The sequence below is a fragment of the Battus philenor genome, unplaced genomic scaffold (genome assembly GCF_028537555.1).
Source record: "Battus philenor isolate CCGP_79_NKW_IND1 unplaced genomic scaffold, ilBatPhil1.0.hap1 SCAF_9, whole genome shotgun sequence".
In the NCBI taxonomy this organism is placed as follows: Eukaryota; Metazoa; Arthropoda; class Insecta; order Lepidoptera; family Papilionidae; genus Battus; species Battus philenor.
The window spans coordinates 10196597-10214316 of record NW_027181759.1 but is presented as its reverse complement, the minus strand read 5'-3'; the positions used below and the strand labels follow the sequence as shown (position 1 = coordinate 10214316).

The 17720-nt window shown below is 30.9% G+C and overlaps 1 protein-coding gene across 1 annotated transcript; it reads right to left on the bottom strand.

The window, feature by feature from the left end:
• Nucleotides 1–2557: 2557 nt before the first annotated feature.
• On the bottom strand, nt 2558–17317 carry drk (growth factor receptor-bound protein 2 drk). The gene is made up of 6 exons (XM_068776109.1): nt 17008–17317; nt 16826–16923; nt 16474–16593; nt 11981–12146; nt 5689–5799; nt 2558–4675 (listed from the first exon to the last, which is right to left on the bottom strand). The coding sequence occupies exons 1-6, from the start codon at nt 17083–17085 to the stop codon at nt 4613–4615; spliced, it is 636 nt and encodes a 211-aa protein (XP_068632210.1). The 5' UTR covers nt 17086–17317; the 3' UTR covers nt 2558–4612.
• Between the last annotated feature and the right edge of the window lie 403 nt (nt 17318–17720).

Genomic DNA, 17720 nt, shown 5'->3' with positions numbered 1-17720 from the left:
TTTCATATTAATATTTATTAGGTTTAAAAGTATACAAAAATGATATATAACATTTATACCGATGAGCAGTAGTTTATTTTTATTCATTAGTTGCAACATAATAAATTTATGATAATTTTGAAGATGTTGTCCAAAAAGTTTTTAAATTAATTTTTTAGCTAACGAGATTTGCAGAGAGATGTTTATTTTAACATATATATTAACTTGCACAAAAATAATTTTCGCATAGAAATATAAGAGACTTTTTAAAAATATAATGCGTATTTACTAAATACTTAATGATATGTTTATGTTGAACAAAATGCACTAGTCTTATATTTTTATATGATTCAATTATAAAACTTTGAGGATACGATACTAATTATAAGGAAAAGAATCAAAATGAACTTTACCAAATTTCTATTTTATGCAAATGCTACGGTGGCGTCTAAGTCTTGATGTATTAACGTCAATTTTGCGATTCTGACGTATACATAGAAATTTCGCAAATGAATTGTTTGAAGTGAATTCAAATTGTATTAATTAATAGAAGTCATATTATTGTAATAGTTAATATTGTAATGTTATTATAAATTTCGCACAATGGACATGAAGCATTTAAAAGTATGAAGTGAAAATTGTTTACAATACGTGTTCAAAATATTTAGATTACCTTGTATAAGTTTTGAAATGTTATATACGACGGGAAATCTTTAGCGAAGCACAAAGTTTATATACCTATAAGTTTCAGTAATCCTATTCAATTTTATTGACATCTTATATATTTATTACAATTGTTTTTACTACTACTTACTAATTTGTTGATGCTAGTATGTAACAGAACTATTTCGTTCATATAAAGAGGAAACGTTACTTTTTTATTTTATTTAGACGTGAATTACAAAAATGCTGTGAATATTTTAGTATCAAAAATTAAAATTTATGGTAAAAGTTGTTAATTCGTCAAAATGGGAGTTAAAAGTATCTATTACGGCTTTAAGAATAATTAGTATTAAATACCGATGTGAAGGTAAATTGTGTACTTCAATTTATTTACAAAAAAATTGTATGATAATGTTTCGGTCAATTTCAGTTTCCTGTTTGCTTCTGTCAAACCAATGGCCCCAAGTGTTCACAAACATTGCTTATGATTTTGTACATAAGATATATTAGGTGCTTTTACATTGTTATTGTGCTTGTTATTAAATTAGTCCTTACTTAATGGCTTATAAAATCTTAATAAAAAGTGTAAGTTACAATATGTTTTGCAAATTATTAAATTGGTAACAATTTAATAAAAACATAAATTTTTAAGGTTAATCTGCAGTATTAATTAATTCAGTTTATTTGACTGAATTGTTATTTATGCACTTGTAGTTGCAAGCTATTTTTAGCATTGTTTTGTGAAAAGTGCAATAGAAGTATTACTTAAAAGACATAGAATGTTTATATTGTATCTAAATTATTATTGTTGGTGTTGTTATGAAGACAAATAAATTATTTTACTGTTTGTTTTTAATTTAAATTAATTAATACCCTTCAAATACCTAATTCATGTAATATTATTTGTGACCTGTTAGAAAATTATACAATTTCCATTAAACATGTAAATTGCACAAATTCCTAGGCCATAACAATAAAATTTTACTTGAAAGGTGAAATCATGTCAATACTTCAAGATATTTTGAAGAAAGTCTAATTGTCTTTATTTTTATCACATAAACTTTTAGTATGTACATTGTACACAATTAGTGTAAAGTATTATTATCATTTCAGCCATTGGATGTCTACTGCTGGACATAGGCTTCCACCATAGAGGGTGGTATGATTGATTATAAAGTAAAAAAATTACAACTAATAATGAAATTGAATTGAACACATTTTTGCTGTTTTTGGTAATTTTTACACATTTTGTATATGTATCTGTTTAAGAAAGAGTAGAGTATCCAATCAGAGCAACACTAGACTCCAAACACGGTTACATTATGACAATAGATGATGAAATACATATTTTTTATTTCTTTATTGGCCACCCAATATAGACATCAGATACATCTGGATAAATTAATACAAAAATGTTAAATGGTTATACCATTTAGTGACAGTTCTTAGCAGCCTAAGAGTTTGGGTGTCTCCTAATCTAGTTGAATATGAAATGGTACAGCCAAAATCAGTGAATGCCAACTGGGCAACAAGGAATTTTTTATGACAAAAATGATGTGTGAAAGTGAAGTCATGCGAGTTACCAATTCCATATCACTATCAATGTTTAAAATAATTAGTGTCTTTAATTTACTTATCTGTAAACTTATTGAACATAGATATCTAAGTAATATTTGAAGATTTTTATGTTAAATACTCAAATGTAGTTTGTTTCTATTTATTTATTCATTCTTTTTACAACTTTTGTAATGGTGGACCTATCTTATTTTGCTTTATTATTGACTCCAACTGAAAAACTTGTGAAAATTTTCACACCTGTCAAAATTAAGTTATTGTAAAAAAACGTTAAAGCAGTTTTTGTTAGTGTATATAAAAATACGGACTTCGTTTTAGAACGATAAATAAAACGCACGTATACAGTATTAAATTTATTAGTAAAAAATATTATACATCTTCCACAATATTGGAGAATCATAACTTAATTATTTAAATATTTGATTATCATAGATTATAGCACTTCCATTTTCATATAAACTTGCCATCATACACTTACTTGTCACTACAGCGAGAAGCACAATACATTGCGTACGAACCAATGCCGAGGGCAAGGGCTGTACTGTTGACTACCGACGCCCTCTCCACCAAGGCGCCTAGCATCGATGTTGTCGGTTACATTTTACACCCAAGGTTCAATGGGGCCGTGCCTATACTGGAGACTTGACTTACACTAACAATTTAAATGCTCATCCGATAGGTATATATGAAATGCAAAAGGATGACTATTCACATTCAAATTTAGTTTCTACATTCGTTTAATAAACATTTACGATTAAAATTGTATTGTTTACGACTCTATAAATATAGTAATTTCGGGTACATTACGATAACAAAAATAAATATCTACATTGGATCAACGAGCATTCGCATGTTCAATTTTCAACTCAACCACAGGTCGATGTTGTTAAATGCTAACTAAGTACATTGGCACGGGGGTGCCACCGTGACTACGCGTTATTAAAACTCATTAACTGTATTAGTATAATTGGTGTAGTTAACTATGATCTCTTAATCTCAATATAGTATCGTAACATTAGAAGAATTTTAAAGATTTAAAATTTCGGCTTGCGCCTTATTAAATGGGTGAAAAACGTTAAAACAGTTAACAAAACTGAACGAATACATATAAAGCTTTAAAAAGCGGTACTGTAGGTGTTGCTCGCTGTACAACCGCACGTTCTACTCCACCAACAGTCATTCACTTGAGTCGATAATAAAAATATAAAATATTCGGGGCTTTGCGTATTGTGCGTAACACACTGTCGAATGCCTTAATCTAGGGAGAGCTAAGCTTTTGTGGGGGACACTACGCTTCATACCGGCTTCCTAAGTGACTATGGTACCAGATTACATATGTTATATACCAATCATGTGAAAATAAAATCGAATCAAACTTAGATCTATTACTTAACTAACATGTAAATGGTAAATATTAAGAAAATGAGCATTATACACTAATATGTTTGATAAATAACAGTCGCGTGTTCAAAGTTAAAAAAATCACATCAATGTAAAATCATGGAGGCAGTTCAGCGGGTCGTCTACAACTGAATCGCTCCCATTTGAATGTTTAAATTACTAAGCATTATTTCTCGAACAATCTATAAATAATTCTGGCACGTTTGAGGACGATACAATTACCCGTCCAGCGAATTGTCACGCTAAAAATGAATAATATATTTGAAATAAATTCGTTCAAAGAGTACGGCTAACGATGAAACACGGCACGAATGAAAATTTTGTACTACCCACAATGTAATATTGCAAAAAAATAATTGTACCCGCGCGTGCCGTTACGGGTCGCGTGGCGCGAAATGCTTATGCGATTAAAACCATACGCTTAAAATTATCCGTATAATCAAATAGCTGTAGGACACGAAGCACCATAAAACACGTCAAAATATTACATATAAAATCAGACTTCGTCCGGTCAAACCTTGGTGAAGGCGCTATCAAGCCAACCTCGCAAACTTATACAACGTACGATTCGCAACTGATAGAAGCGTTCCCTTTCAACCTAAGCGCTAATAGTGTATATAATTCGACTATTTGTACGACGAAACGTATTGCGCAGTTGATACAAATGTATTTGTCAGAAATGATATGTAATTAGCTTAGCAATCCATACTCACGTTCGACGCGCGGCGTGTTCCGCCGCCGGGGCGGCCCCCAGTTATGAACCGTACATCGTTTGTAAGATTTGTCAAAGAACAACACTAGCGGGATATTGAAATGGTTTGCGATGATCATATATGTTTGCGGTTGCAATTGGTGGCGGACGCGAGGGCGGACGCGGGGGTGTCCGCGGAGCGTCGAGATGCGAGCCCACGCGGCTCGGAAAGTAAGATAAAGACGGCGGCACACAACACAAGTCAGCGGCGGTAGAGAGGCAAGAGGACGGGACGCGCTGCCACTATGAGTGGTACGCCGTCACGTACGACGCCGGGAACAGGCCGCGACGGTGCGCGATCTCGCCCTGAAACACAATCGGCGCTATTCAAACACACGTCACACGCAAGAGAAACATAATATGTACGTACCAAAAGTATAACACGGGAGATATGAAGAGAGAATAAGAACACTTTTATATTTACGGCATAATAACGAAACTAAAGCTATGACAATACTTAACACGTTGTATGCTTTGTGACCCAACCGTGAGTTAACGGTAATACTAATTCGAGCTAAGCCAAAATCAGAATTGTTTTTATTATTTGAAATTTACATTCTTAATTAAATAAACATGAGATAAATATCAATAAATGTATGTGCCTAATTTTAGCAGAGCAAAAGGTTTCAAAACAATTTCATCCATAATAAAAAGAATAGAATTCAAAAAACATAAAAACTTATTTGTTCAGAGATAAAAATAATAATACGCCTTCCCCTTTACTTGTATTTGCTGTCAATACTGAAGCCTTATCAAATGCCTTTTCATAAATGGCTTCTAACATAAAAATATACAATATGAACGAGGTCTTTGTGTAAACTGCTATCAGACAATTGTCTGTGGATTTTCAATGAAATTAAAATTAACTTTTATTATAAATGGGGATTGATTATAGGTGTGAAAAGGGTAAATGTATAGGTCATTTAATGTATGGGTACAACTTATCCAAAATTCGATTCTGAAATAATAATTGTTTACTTATGCCCTTGCAGACTGTACTGGCAGAAGATTTTGCCCTGTCGTATTCCCTTATACAAATTAATTAATAATATTTCCGAGGGCAGGGTGGATTGGAAATGAGTGTAAAAAAAAGCTTTATGCTGACAAATGAGCAACACCGAAAATTTTATGAAAAGTAAGTACTCCAATATCGCAACCAATAAAATTTAATGTTTTTTGTTTTTAATCTTTTTCCAGTAACGTAAGGACATATTGTGTTTTGTTAAGGAATACGTTTCAGTGTATCTACGATAAAACATCTTAATAATTATGTAGTCAAAAAATTGAAAAGATATTTGGGAGATACCACGATAACTTACCTGCCACCAATGCTGGTCGGAGCGGTCGGTCACGGTGATGACGTCACCGCGTCTGAACTCCAGCTCTCCTGCCTCCTGCGGTGTGAAATCGTACAACGCCTGCACCAGCATCTGTAAATAAAGATATATTTTTATTAAAATCACAATTTTTGAAAATTAGTTGTGGGTCGTAAAGTAAAAGTTTAGTTTTTTTTTAAATAAGAAATGAAGATTTTGATAAATATAAAAATAGGGGTTATGGTATATGCTTCTGCTGTCTTGCAAATAAAAATGAGAGAAATATTCTTACAAACAAAACCTATAAAATTCAAAATTAGTCATCTTCCACGTATTGATTACTGAAGGGTTCAGTTTCAGGCATAAAACATTTAAAAAACTAAATTTATCTCTTATACCTTGTAAAACGAATTTGTTTTTATTATGTTAGACACTTTTTAAAATATTTTTCATTAAAAAGAAATACGGTATTAAGAGATTAGGGCCGTTAGACATCCACTGCTGGATATAGCCCTTCCTCATAGATTTCCAGCAGGACCGGTTCGAGGCTACATCGTCACGACATTGACATCTTGTCTGTCTTCCTTGTAGATGGTCGTCCTACGCACCGCTTGCCGGTCTCTATTCCAGAACCTTATGGTCCCAGCGGCCATTTGATCTCTTCGCTATAAACTAAACTAAACTGCCTAAACTACGGTTTAAAATATCAATAGGGGTCACATAGGATAGGCGTATTACTACACCACGATGTACGGAGAAAATCGATAAAGTTGTTTTATAAAAGGAATAAATTTAAATACGTAAACAATAAAAATAACACAGAGAGTAAATGAAATTTTCCGGCCGCATTCATTGAACAGACATAAACAATGATAGGACAGGGGAATTTATTTTAAAACAATAAAATATATTTATTGGACGTAATAAGACGTAATTAAAAGAAAATGTTTATTTCACTCGTACTGCAATGTAGAATACTGTTAAAGATAACGAGGTACGTATTGCTGGCGTCATTTAGCAATATCGAACATATTTTAAAACCAAATTGAACTTTAACGATATATAGACAGGATAAACTGCAAATTATAATATTTTATGGTTGCTTACTTAATTAGTAATAATAATAATAAAATTTATTTCAGAATCTAGTGAGTCCATAGAATATAAGTTGATAACAAAATTTACTTAAAGGCTATATTAGTTATGGATAAGTGTGTCATACAATTTAACTATAACACTAATTTAAAAAAAGTAGCCTAATATAAAAACTCACTTAAGTTAATTTTTTTCTATAATAGTGGTTATTGTTCACACTCTTCTGTACGTGTATCCAGTGGTGATTGAAACCACTGTTGTACACATCACGCGCGACCACGGTTAAAATTACCAAACCAACCAAAGTTAATAATTCATTGAATTATTTTCGGTATTCATTAATTATTTATATTTCGTTATTATTAATTTTTAAAATGAATCAATAATTTTTGTATGTTTATCTATTATTTTCAATAATCTGGAGTCTCTGTACTGTGTGTGTGAGTGAAATTGTAGATGACGTATGTTTGAACGGAACCGATGACATTCATATTATCCGCGTCCCTTGACTAACTGATGAGATATTTATTTAATTACCTCAACTAGTCACTGTGAACACGCCTTTATAATTTACTATTGTTTACTTAGATAAACGGACGTTGCACGCAATAGTTGTAGATATTAAATGTTACTTTACTTGTGCGTGTGTTACTTAACTTTAACAGTTAAAACTATCGTTACTAAATATCGTACGGAAGCAAGAATTTTATTATATTTAACGTCTGCAAATTAAAAGTTGTGCGAAAGAATTTGAGTAATAAAGGGATGCCCAGTCCGCGTTAACTGTACGTTCTGTACGAGTTATTTTCGCTACCGTATCAGGGTCACAGCGCACTAGTATTTACAAGACGGGATGCGGCATCTATTAGCCAATGCGCTACCAACATACGTTGGTTTTAATATCACGTATGCGGGAATATCTCGTATGTTACACGATTTAATTAAAACCGTGTTAAGGAAAACTGATGCACGTATAAGACATATTTAATTACACTGCAGCTGTTCCTATTATCAAAACTTATATCACTGTCATAGTTCAAAAGAGATATTTCAGAGTCCTTACTTTATTTGTTGATTTATTTTCTCAACAATTACCTATGAAAATAGGTTTTCTAATACGCACATACTGCAAGACTTTAGTAATGATGTCTTATATTTTCATTGTAATATTTTATGGGAAACATTATTTTTTATTTGACGGCATTCCCACATGTTTTTTTTTGCATTTGAGCGTAAATGTTTGACAGCAAATATTTAATTTACACTTCGCTTGTATAGGAAATGAATTGATTCTACTATTTTGCTAACAATTTTTCTCTCCATAAATTTCTTTAGTTTTAACGAATAAATAACAAAAATATGGTACAACAGTTCTAGAGTTTGGCTCTTACCAACACATTCCGTAACAAATATTTTTTATTTACGTTTTGGAATATATAAAAGCTTAAAAGAATGATTTTTCTACACCCTTTATATAGTATATAGTGATCACTTTGAAGCTATTAGAATTCGACACGCTCATAACTTTCGGCAATACAAAGTCTGCTGGGGTAGATAGAAAGCAAAAATTAATTTTAATATGTAATAAGTTTATTCGTACTATATCATTACGTTATTTATTATTTCTCAAATCATTGATTGTTAGATAAGGTCCCATACATTGATTGACAGCTGAAGAGCTATAATTTCACTGCTTTAAATCATCTAAACGTCTGACCAATCACACTGTATAGATGGATAAACCAATAATTGTAGTAAATAAAAGTTTATTCAATATCGTCTATACCAACAAACATTATAAAAGGACCCATTATTTATCTAATTACGTATAAGTAAACTAATTATTTAACTATAATTGAGAAAGATAGACCGTTGTTGGTGGAAGATAGTCTTCAGTGACAGAACTTCCGTGTAATGACTATTTTGACAATGATAACTCAACCAACAATAAGACTGGGCGCTATATTCCAGTTCCTGTATTGCTTGTGATTAAGGCGCATAACGCTACTTAAACCAACTTAATGATGTTTTGGCTAATGAAGCAGTAACTTACGATTCTCTCATTGATCTCACCGGAACTGATGGTGATTCTCGCATGAAATTCAAATTCAAAATATCTTTATACAAGTCGACATTTGCATGCATCTTTGAATTATTATTAACAATTTTGAATTATTTGAATTATTTTTAACATTAAAAAGGCTTGGAATGCTAGGCTAATCTGCTGAGAAGAGCCCGAACTCAACAATTGCTATTTTTAAATAAAATTTAACAATGTTTGATGCATTAATATCAATCCTGCTAAGAAGTAATAATAAACTAAAGAAAACTAAAGAAGATCTATATATTTCGATTAATTAAAATCTCATGTATGTTATGTTAAGATTTAATGAATAATATTTTTATTCTAGATGTAAGACTATGAAAGAAAGGGAAAGTCTAAGATATTTTGCAAGCCCTTATTATAGCATTGTGATCAAATAGTAATAGTAATTTATCAGTATAGCTTTCAAAGACATTTCTTGATTCGGTTTTTATCTCCTCACACGTGTCAAAACGGGGTCGTAGCATTAGCTTTACATTTTGCGGAATAGCTAGAAGACGCATGGAACGAAATCAGGCGAATACAGTGGTTGCGGAACGATATGAGTCGAGTTTTTGAGACTTTATCCTAAAAAAAAAACGAGCGCGTTTGGCATCAATCGAGACTTGACGCGTTTGAGATATAAGACATCCTTCAAAATGGTTTGAGCTAAATCTAATGATGAAATAAGGTTCCAAATTTAAAAAAAAAACGCTCGGCAAATGATATAGCCGGTTTCAACAATCTAGGAAAAAAAATTAACTGCCTTCCTTATGCGCGGGAGTTTTAAATGACAATTTTACCTTACTATTTGATCACAGTAAGTAGTATATGCGTACAAAATGTATTATGCTATCCAGTCGCGTATTTTTACGCAAACTATTGCTGTGTTTCGGTATAACTATGTACTTAATAAAATTTCTGGGCTTTGTTACATGTCATGACTGGAATTGATTGTACAGAAATTAACTCCGTAAAATGATATGTTGTGAGCGGTAATGTACAGTTTATTGCGAATCGGAAGTCGCACATCTTTTAAGTCTTGATCCTTTATTAAGCTGGTATATCTGTGATCTCCTCCGTCTGTGGTGAGTGTTACTGTTGTAATTTACGAAACCGGCCTGTCGGAAATCAAACCTGTGATCTATTTGAATATTGTTACTCTTTCTTTGCCTCTATCTATTACTTTTGCGTTCACGTGAAACCGCTCCGTATTACTGGCCACTACAGCTACAATACTTTTTTTATTGTTAAATTATTCTTGCGCTTGTTCGAATTTAAATTTGAATTTAGATGCCATCATTGCAATAGTCACCAACATTTGAGTCATAAATAGTACACAATTGTAAATAGTCTTTGTGTGTAAATTGTGAATACGCCACCTCGAATACTTCTAGCTTAATTTTTTCTCATCATTAAAAACAAAAATATGTGTAAAAATATACGATTTAAACTGCGCCATATTAACATTATGTAATAGTCAACAAACCTAACAGCAGTAGCAAAGCTTAAGGGATACGTCAAGGGTCTTGACTTGAGCTATTACTTTAGATATTTCACAGGAGCACGCCGCCAAGCTTTTGGGTGGCTGTGATGGGCGCTACGTTGAGTGACTGAATCATAAGAACCCATGAGAAAGTACCTCTGCTTGAGCTATCAATGGAAAGGCATTTCGCTTTCCAAGTCAAGGATGCCAAGAGCTTCAAAGAATGACTCGATTGGTTACTTTCATCAGGTGATTATAAAAACTTTAAAATGAATTATACTACGCAGTTTTCATCGGGGGGCAAAAATAAACTATTTTTAGAACCTAAATGTGTCCTTTTGATCGTAAACAAAAGTTATATTACATAGTCTTATATTAATATGTATTTAGGCATTTAAGTGTCTTTTTACTCAATGTCTAAATTGTGAGTTTTTATCGATAAAATTTAAAATTATTATCTAAGTATCAGTTATTATAACGATTTAATAAATAAGCGAAATATAGAACACCTTGTGCCCTGTGTCCTATATGTCCTAAGGCTTAAGACATTGACGGTGAAGCCATGCATGTTAGCGGTGACACTAGCTCATCTTCAAAGATAAAATGATTTCAAACATTTCTTAAACGTCTCGGTCTCGGAGCGCGAATACCTAAGGCGATACTGCGATTTCCGTAACACCACATAATTAAAAAAAAAAAACTTGATTTCTGGTTCATTACGAAATAAGAAGCCTGTATACTTAATAAAGGAAAAAACTGAATTAAGTGCGTATGTAATAAATTAAACATTATTATTGTTCAATTCTTCTTATAACATAATATGTTATTGTAGACTTATGCCATAGTAATAATTTAACATGATAATGATGAGTTTGTTACTGCAATATAAAAAAAAAAACTATTGTTTTAACAGAAATTACGGTGATATTACTTTACAATTTTGTTGGGACCGAAAGTATCTAGTTTTAGTGGCGGCAACGAGCTGGTAGACGCGGCATAGGTGGACCCCCTCTCCTCCAGTTAAACCGACGACATGGTCAAGGTCGCGAGGAGTCGCCGATCTTCTAAGGAGGCCTATGCCATGCAGTTGTACAAAATCATAAACGGATATTCAAAAGTGAATTTAAATTAAAAACTACGGACAAAAACATGGCGTTGAGTTCGACTACTAAAACTACGAAGTTTTACGACTAACTTGATAGTATTTTCGAAAGAAATTGTTTTTTCTTGTTATTTTTTCATAAAATATACTCATAGTGGATGTTTTTAATTGTGTTATCTCTAGTATTTAAACTGGGTCTAGCCTATGTCTTAGATACTTGAAAGTTTTTATCTGCCATAGTATTATATTATATACAGGATGATTAGTTATAGGTTTGAAAGCTTTAAAGGAGTGAATAGTCAATTAATATATGGTACACCATATCAGAAATCATAACATAGTAATATATACATGTATACTATTATTATATAATGTTAAAGAATTTTGTGATTTATATAATTTGATATGTAATATAAGCATATATCTAAAATATACTGATGTCATTGATTTTTTTAATTTGAAATTACTACACCACTAAATACCAGTCAAAAACAACGAAAATATTTAAAAAAAAACAGTAGGTACTTACTTCCTCGGGAACCACGTCTCTTAATTTGACGTCCTGCAAGCGACTGACCGATGCGGTGCGATGGTAGTCGACCAGTTCGTTGAGCGAATTGAACTTCACGACCCATAGGAAGAATTTGCTCGACGCGTCGCGGAGTACCTTGAAATGTTGTACGCCGTCGGGACACCTATGGGAATAAATCACTAAAATTAATTAACAGTGAACGTTCTCGAAAGGTTTTAATTTAAAACAAAACGGTGAGGTCACAAGCAGAATGATAACCTAATATACATTACTATAAGTAAGTACTAACTACTGCGTAGGTTACTATGACTTTTAAAAAGTAAACTGCGCATCTACGTCTCTTTGATTTTAAAACTCCCAGGAGGAACACGGTGATGTTTAAACAAAACCAATTCAAATGACTTCTTTTCTAAGACCTAACACCGTTTACATAAAAATAGGTCATTGCGTAGTAAATTGCACACTAAACACTGGCAACTTAAGTATCCGGCATTTGTATTTATAATTCTGAATTCAAATTTATTTTGAACATTTATTCCGAAAGTATATTTTTTTTGCAGCTATGATAAAACGATATATTATTTTTTTAATACAATTTTCATCATAGAAACAAAGAACAGTTCTAATATTATCATAAGCCGTTGTATACAATTGATATAGGAATTAAAAATGTAAATTACCAAATGAAGACTTCGGAAGCACATCATTGACCTTGTGAATTTAGCGCACATTATTTTTTGTCGAGTGAGGTGAAACTTCAAATCGTACGTTAAGGTGCTTAAGTATTGTTGAAGCGATAAATTTTTTTTCACCTTCATTATACAAGTCTTGGTGTTATCAACGCAAAATTAGGTATTAAATAGATACTAGAAATTATCATAATAGCGCTTAGTCTATTAATTTTTGATAAACCCTATAAACTCCTTTATAGATGCAAAAAAATCAAAGCTCTCACACCTATAAACAATCACCCTGTATAAAGCTTCTTTACGTATTTCACGCATTAGCTTTTTTATTACCTTACAGGTGAGATGAAGCTTTTGTATCAACTGTGATTATCACATAGATAATAACAGAATACACCGCAAAATGTGTAAGTTCGTAGAAACATAGCAAATTAATTTCTGTTAACATGACATTAAAAATGGTACTTTACATCGTGCGTACGGTATATCACATCTGTGCTACTAACCGTAAGAAAGTTATACCTGATAAAACTTGTATTAAAGAAACATAAAACTATATTTTAAAACTGCAAAAATAAAAAGTAGAAGAGGTAAAATATACTGCTCGCAAAGTGAAAGTATCTATAATTTAACATACTACCTCTATTTCTCTGGTTGAATACCATAAATTGCGACGAAGTATATATTAATCATTTATAATAACTATTTTTAGACGCATAAAAACGATTTAAATACAGGCAATATATTTTGCCCAAAAAGAGACTTCATACAAGTTACGAAACTTGATATCGAAATAAAGTAAATACGAGGCAATTAAAATACGATGTTTCCTTTTCAAAATCCGTGATAATTCTCATATTATCAAATGACCATCCTAGAAATGTAATCTAATTAAATTGTTTTTAAAAACCGAAAACCAAAAAATAGCAAATTTTAAGTGGGCTTCATTTCTATGAATAATTAATATGGTTTATTACATTTGTAACGGTGAATAAAGTGAAATTTCTAACGTGGACTAGTTTCAATGTTATAAGTAAATTCCAAATTATTTAATATTAAAACCGCATTCCATTCTATTTCAAATGATTTCGATAATGTTCACATTTTTAAATAACACACTATTTAGTATGATATTAACTTTTAATATAGCTTATAGCTTTATTGAAATGTATTTAATGATAATTAAATATAATAACAGATAAATAGTTATCTCAGTAACAATTTGAATTGAGTGTAAGTCACTTAAAATGTCTTTATGCAAATCATATTTCTGTTAGTAAGGAAAAATGTTTCCATATAAGTATTCAAGTGAAGACTTTCAAGAAAAATCCTTAGCGAAATATTTGTACTTGAAACTTTAGCACCAAATCAATATTTATAGAACAAACATAATATACCAGTCTGCATTAGAATAAAACAGGTTTCAGTACATTCTCCCCACATAAGCTGATTCATACTGTTTGACAAGGAACTGGTTTAAAAGCGTACAAGAAAATGATTAACGTAAAAAATTAGGTTCTTTATCGTGCACACACACCGTACGAACATAAAGAATGACTAACGCTTCTTATAAACGAGCTATATCTATACAGCCAATACCGAATAGTAATAATTTCAACAAATAAAAAGATTGCGACAAAGATGGTGTGAGTCACATAGCGACGCGAAACTTACTTTTTTATGAACCAATTTAACATCCAATACAATTGTGTTCGCCGCTATGTAGGACGAGTTCGTGCTATTTGCTGTACAATTACAAAGAGGTGCTCAGTGTCGTGGGTCACCGCGACACGCGTGCAGGATTAATTCCCAGTGCCAGCGTTAATTAATTATTGTAATAAGGTGAACTGTGTTCCTTTGATAACTTTAAACAATAGTTTTTAAGAAATGTTTCACCCCTACGTTCTCATATAATGCAGAAAATAAGTCATAAAGACGATAAACAATTGTTATCTATTATTTTAAACAAAATATTTGTCATCTGTAATCTTAACTACCATACTGGGTTGTCATGATAACATTCTTTTTATTCTCCTTCACTGTAAGTGTTAACTGATCTATACAGAATGAAAAAAATTAATGTTTAAAGTTTTTTTTTAATTCTAAATAACTCTTATTTGTAACACAGATCACCTAATCCAAACAGTAATTAAAATTTAATACTGTATAAAAAAAAAGTTTGTACATGTAATAAAATTACTAGTTTTAAAAAGAAAATATTTGAAATTAGGTTATGTGAGAACTGCCCCATAAAATAACATCACTAATTTTATAAAATTTCACTCATTCAGGAAACTTAAAAAGCTAGTTATGTGATAATAGACAACAGACAGAACAAGTTCTGCCTTTATAACGATTTAGATAGTGTGGACACATATAAAAAAATCCCACATAGAAATTTTGCAAAGTTACTGAACAAAACAAAGCTTCACAGCTTATATAGTTGTATAACAAATACTTTGTATTTGCACTTTAATGCATGTGAATTGACACCAAAAATTTTAAATGATAATGTTATGCATTAACTTATTTTGTTAGTAATTTTCCCAGTAGCGTGCTACATTAAGATGATAAATGTCATTGTTTTGTGATATATTAAGCGAATAAAGAGTTCTTGCCATGTCTCAATGGGCTTGTTTTGCAACTAAGCTATCTGGTTATTTTGTATTACAACAAAGTAAGGATAATCATTTATATATGCAAATTAATAAATCGGTAATGCTTACATATATATAAAAGTACATTACAGTATAGCGGTTTAATTATGAGAATATAGTAAGCCTTTATGTCTTACTTATCTAAGAACAGACATTCAATGGATTTATAGTAGTAACCATTTTTCACTTTATTAATTGCAAATTTCTTTAAACTAAATGTAATAAACTTTTACTTATTTGTAACAAGCAAAAATTGACCACAACATGCATCTGATTTTTCACACCACCAAAAACAATATGATATATAATTTTATATATATATATATATATATAATGATATTATAATGATCAAACATGAAAGTAAGTTCATTTTTTATGTTTTAGCAGACCATTTAAGAATATTTCAATATAAGGGAATTGTACCTTTTTTTATACTATGCCAAAAATTTGTTCTAAATATAACTTGTTTTAATATCATTTTACAACATAGACAATTAGCAGCATTAGAGGTCACATTGCAGCTAATTTGGAGACTAATTTAATTAAAAGATGTAATGCAATATAAGCTATGATAGTGTATGATTAACATAATAAACATTCTCCAACTTATTGCTAAAATAATGTTAAGTACTCCATAGAGCTCCACAAAATTATTAATGTGATTTAAAAAAAAAAGCAGCTACATTGACAAATTTCTAATTATAATCAATACTTAATGTTACAATGATAACTTAACATTTTTAGCAATAAATGCCAATACTTATGTTAAAAATAGTATAGATGTATAAAATTTATAAAAACACATGAATGACCAATTTGAAAGTTAACATGAGATTTATACAACCATGTTTATAATATGAATATTATACAAATAACTGGTGCATAATTATCTTTTTAATGTACAAAATTACCATGAGCAATATTTTAAACTTTGTATTTCACTTTGACATCTATTGTTCTGTTTGGTCTTTATTAATTTTAAGATTTGGTAGATATTAAAAATATCCACCAAATCTTAAAAATTGAGTTGACTTTTTTTATACAATATCATTACATTATAAACTATAGGTAAAAAAATACATATATACACACAAAACAATATCATAAATCTTAAGAATTATTTACTGATACAAGTTCATTTACTTACTTTACTGATAAAGAAAAGTCACCAGGGCTTGATTCACTGATTCTAATAAGAAATCCTCCCTCTGGTTTATTTGCTAAGAGTTTTTCGGCATCCGCTCTTGTAATTCTACCATAGTACCAACTGAAAGAACAATGTTTTTTATAAAACATTATACCATTTGTTGCAAACAATAATTTTGATAATTATGCAGTTATAAACATAATTCGTGTCATTTAATTGTACCTCTATATTTACTTTCCCACTTTGTAATATCCCGGCGAATTCACTAAGATCGTAGTAACTGATAAAGTGAAATTTAGAAGTGCTTTTTTGTTTGGTGAAAAAAAATATTAATTAGTAATGACTATCATACCTATGGCTTTTCATCTGAATGTAGTTACTGGGAATTAGTCCTTCTTTGCCGTCTAATTCAGCCCTGTACCAATTCATATCGTCCTCCATGTTCAGTATCTGAAAAAATAAGTATTCTAGAAGAAAACTGCCACTGTACGACACTGGGGAGTATTATGAAAGTATTAAATTGAAATTAAATACCTTAAGAACTTGATTTTTCTTGAAGCTCAGCTCATCATCAGCAGTTGCAGTGAAATCGTGTTTTGCTATAGCCTCCATGTTCAAATTAGGCACTTCACTGAAATGTCACTAATACGAAAATAACTCACAAAATGTATAAACTAACAACAGCGTTTAAGGTCAGGGAAGTAAAGTAATCATAATGCATGTATTTCCCTAAGAATAAAGTTAATCATAGATTTTAATGCTACTACGCGAAACAATTTTGTACGAACTCTGACTACACATAAGTCACACACATTCCCAGCCGGGTTGCTAGACAGTATAATGTCACAGACTACCAAAAAAAATATTTAGTAACACCAAACTGAAGAAGCAAAAAGTAAATTGTTTTATCATTGAAATTAATAATGATACTCAAATTTAAAAAGGGGCCAGGACTTAATTTTTCATAATTTAAGTAAGTCATATGTACATTTTGATTTTCATTAGTATAATCTTTACATGGTCTAACGGACCTTGACAAATAAAATGTTTACCAGTAATAAATACTTTTTTCTGTCATAATATATGATTTGAATAACTAGTTTTTCCTCTTAAAAATCTGGTAACAGTTATAATATTAGGTATGAAATATAAGAACTCTATTATTTGATTGCTGTTGTTGTAAGAATACTAATATCCTACAAAATTTAAGCTTACTAATTTTAAATACAAATTATTTTTGGACTTTT

Bases quoted from the DNA above. Each gene is read 5' to 3' on its own strand.
- drk (XM_068776109.1), bottom strand. From the start codon at position 17,085: ATGGAGGCTATAGCAAAACACGATTTCACTGCAACTGCTGATGATGAG. The intron at 16,924-17,007 runs GTATTTAATTTC...TTATTTTTTCAG, and splicing joins AGAAAAATCAAGTTCTTAAG to ATACTGAACATGGAGGACGA. The intron at 16,594-16,825 runs GTATGATAGTCA...TTGTTCTTTCAG, and splicing joins ATTCAGATGAAAAGCCATAG to TTGGTACTATGGTAGAATTA.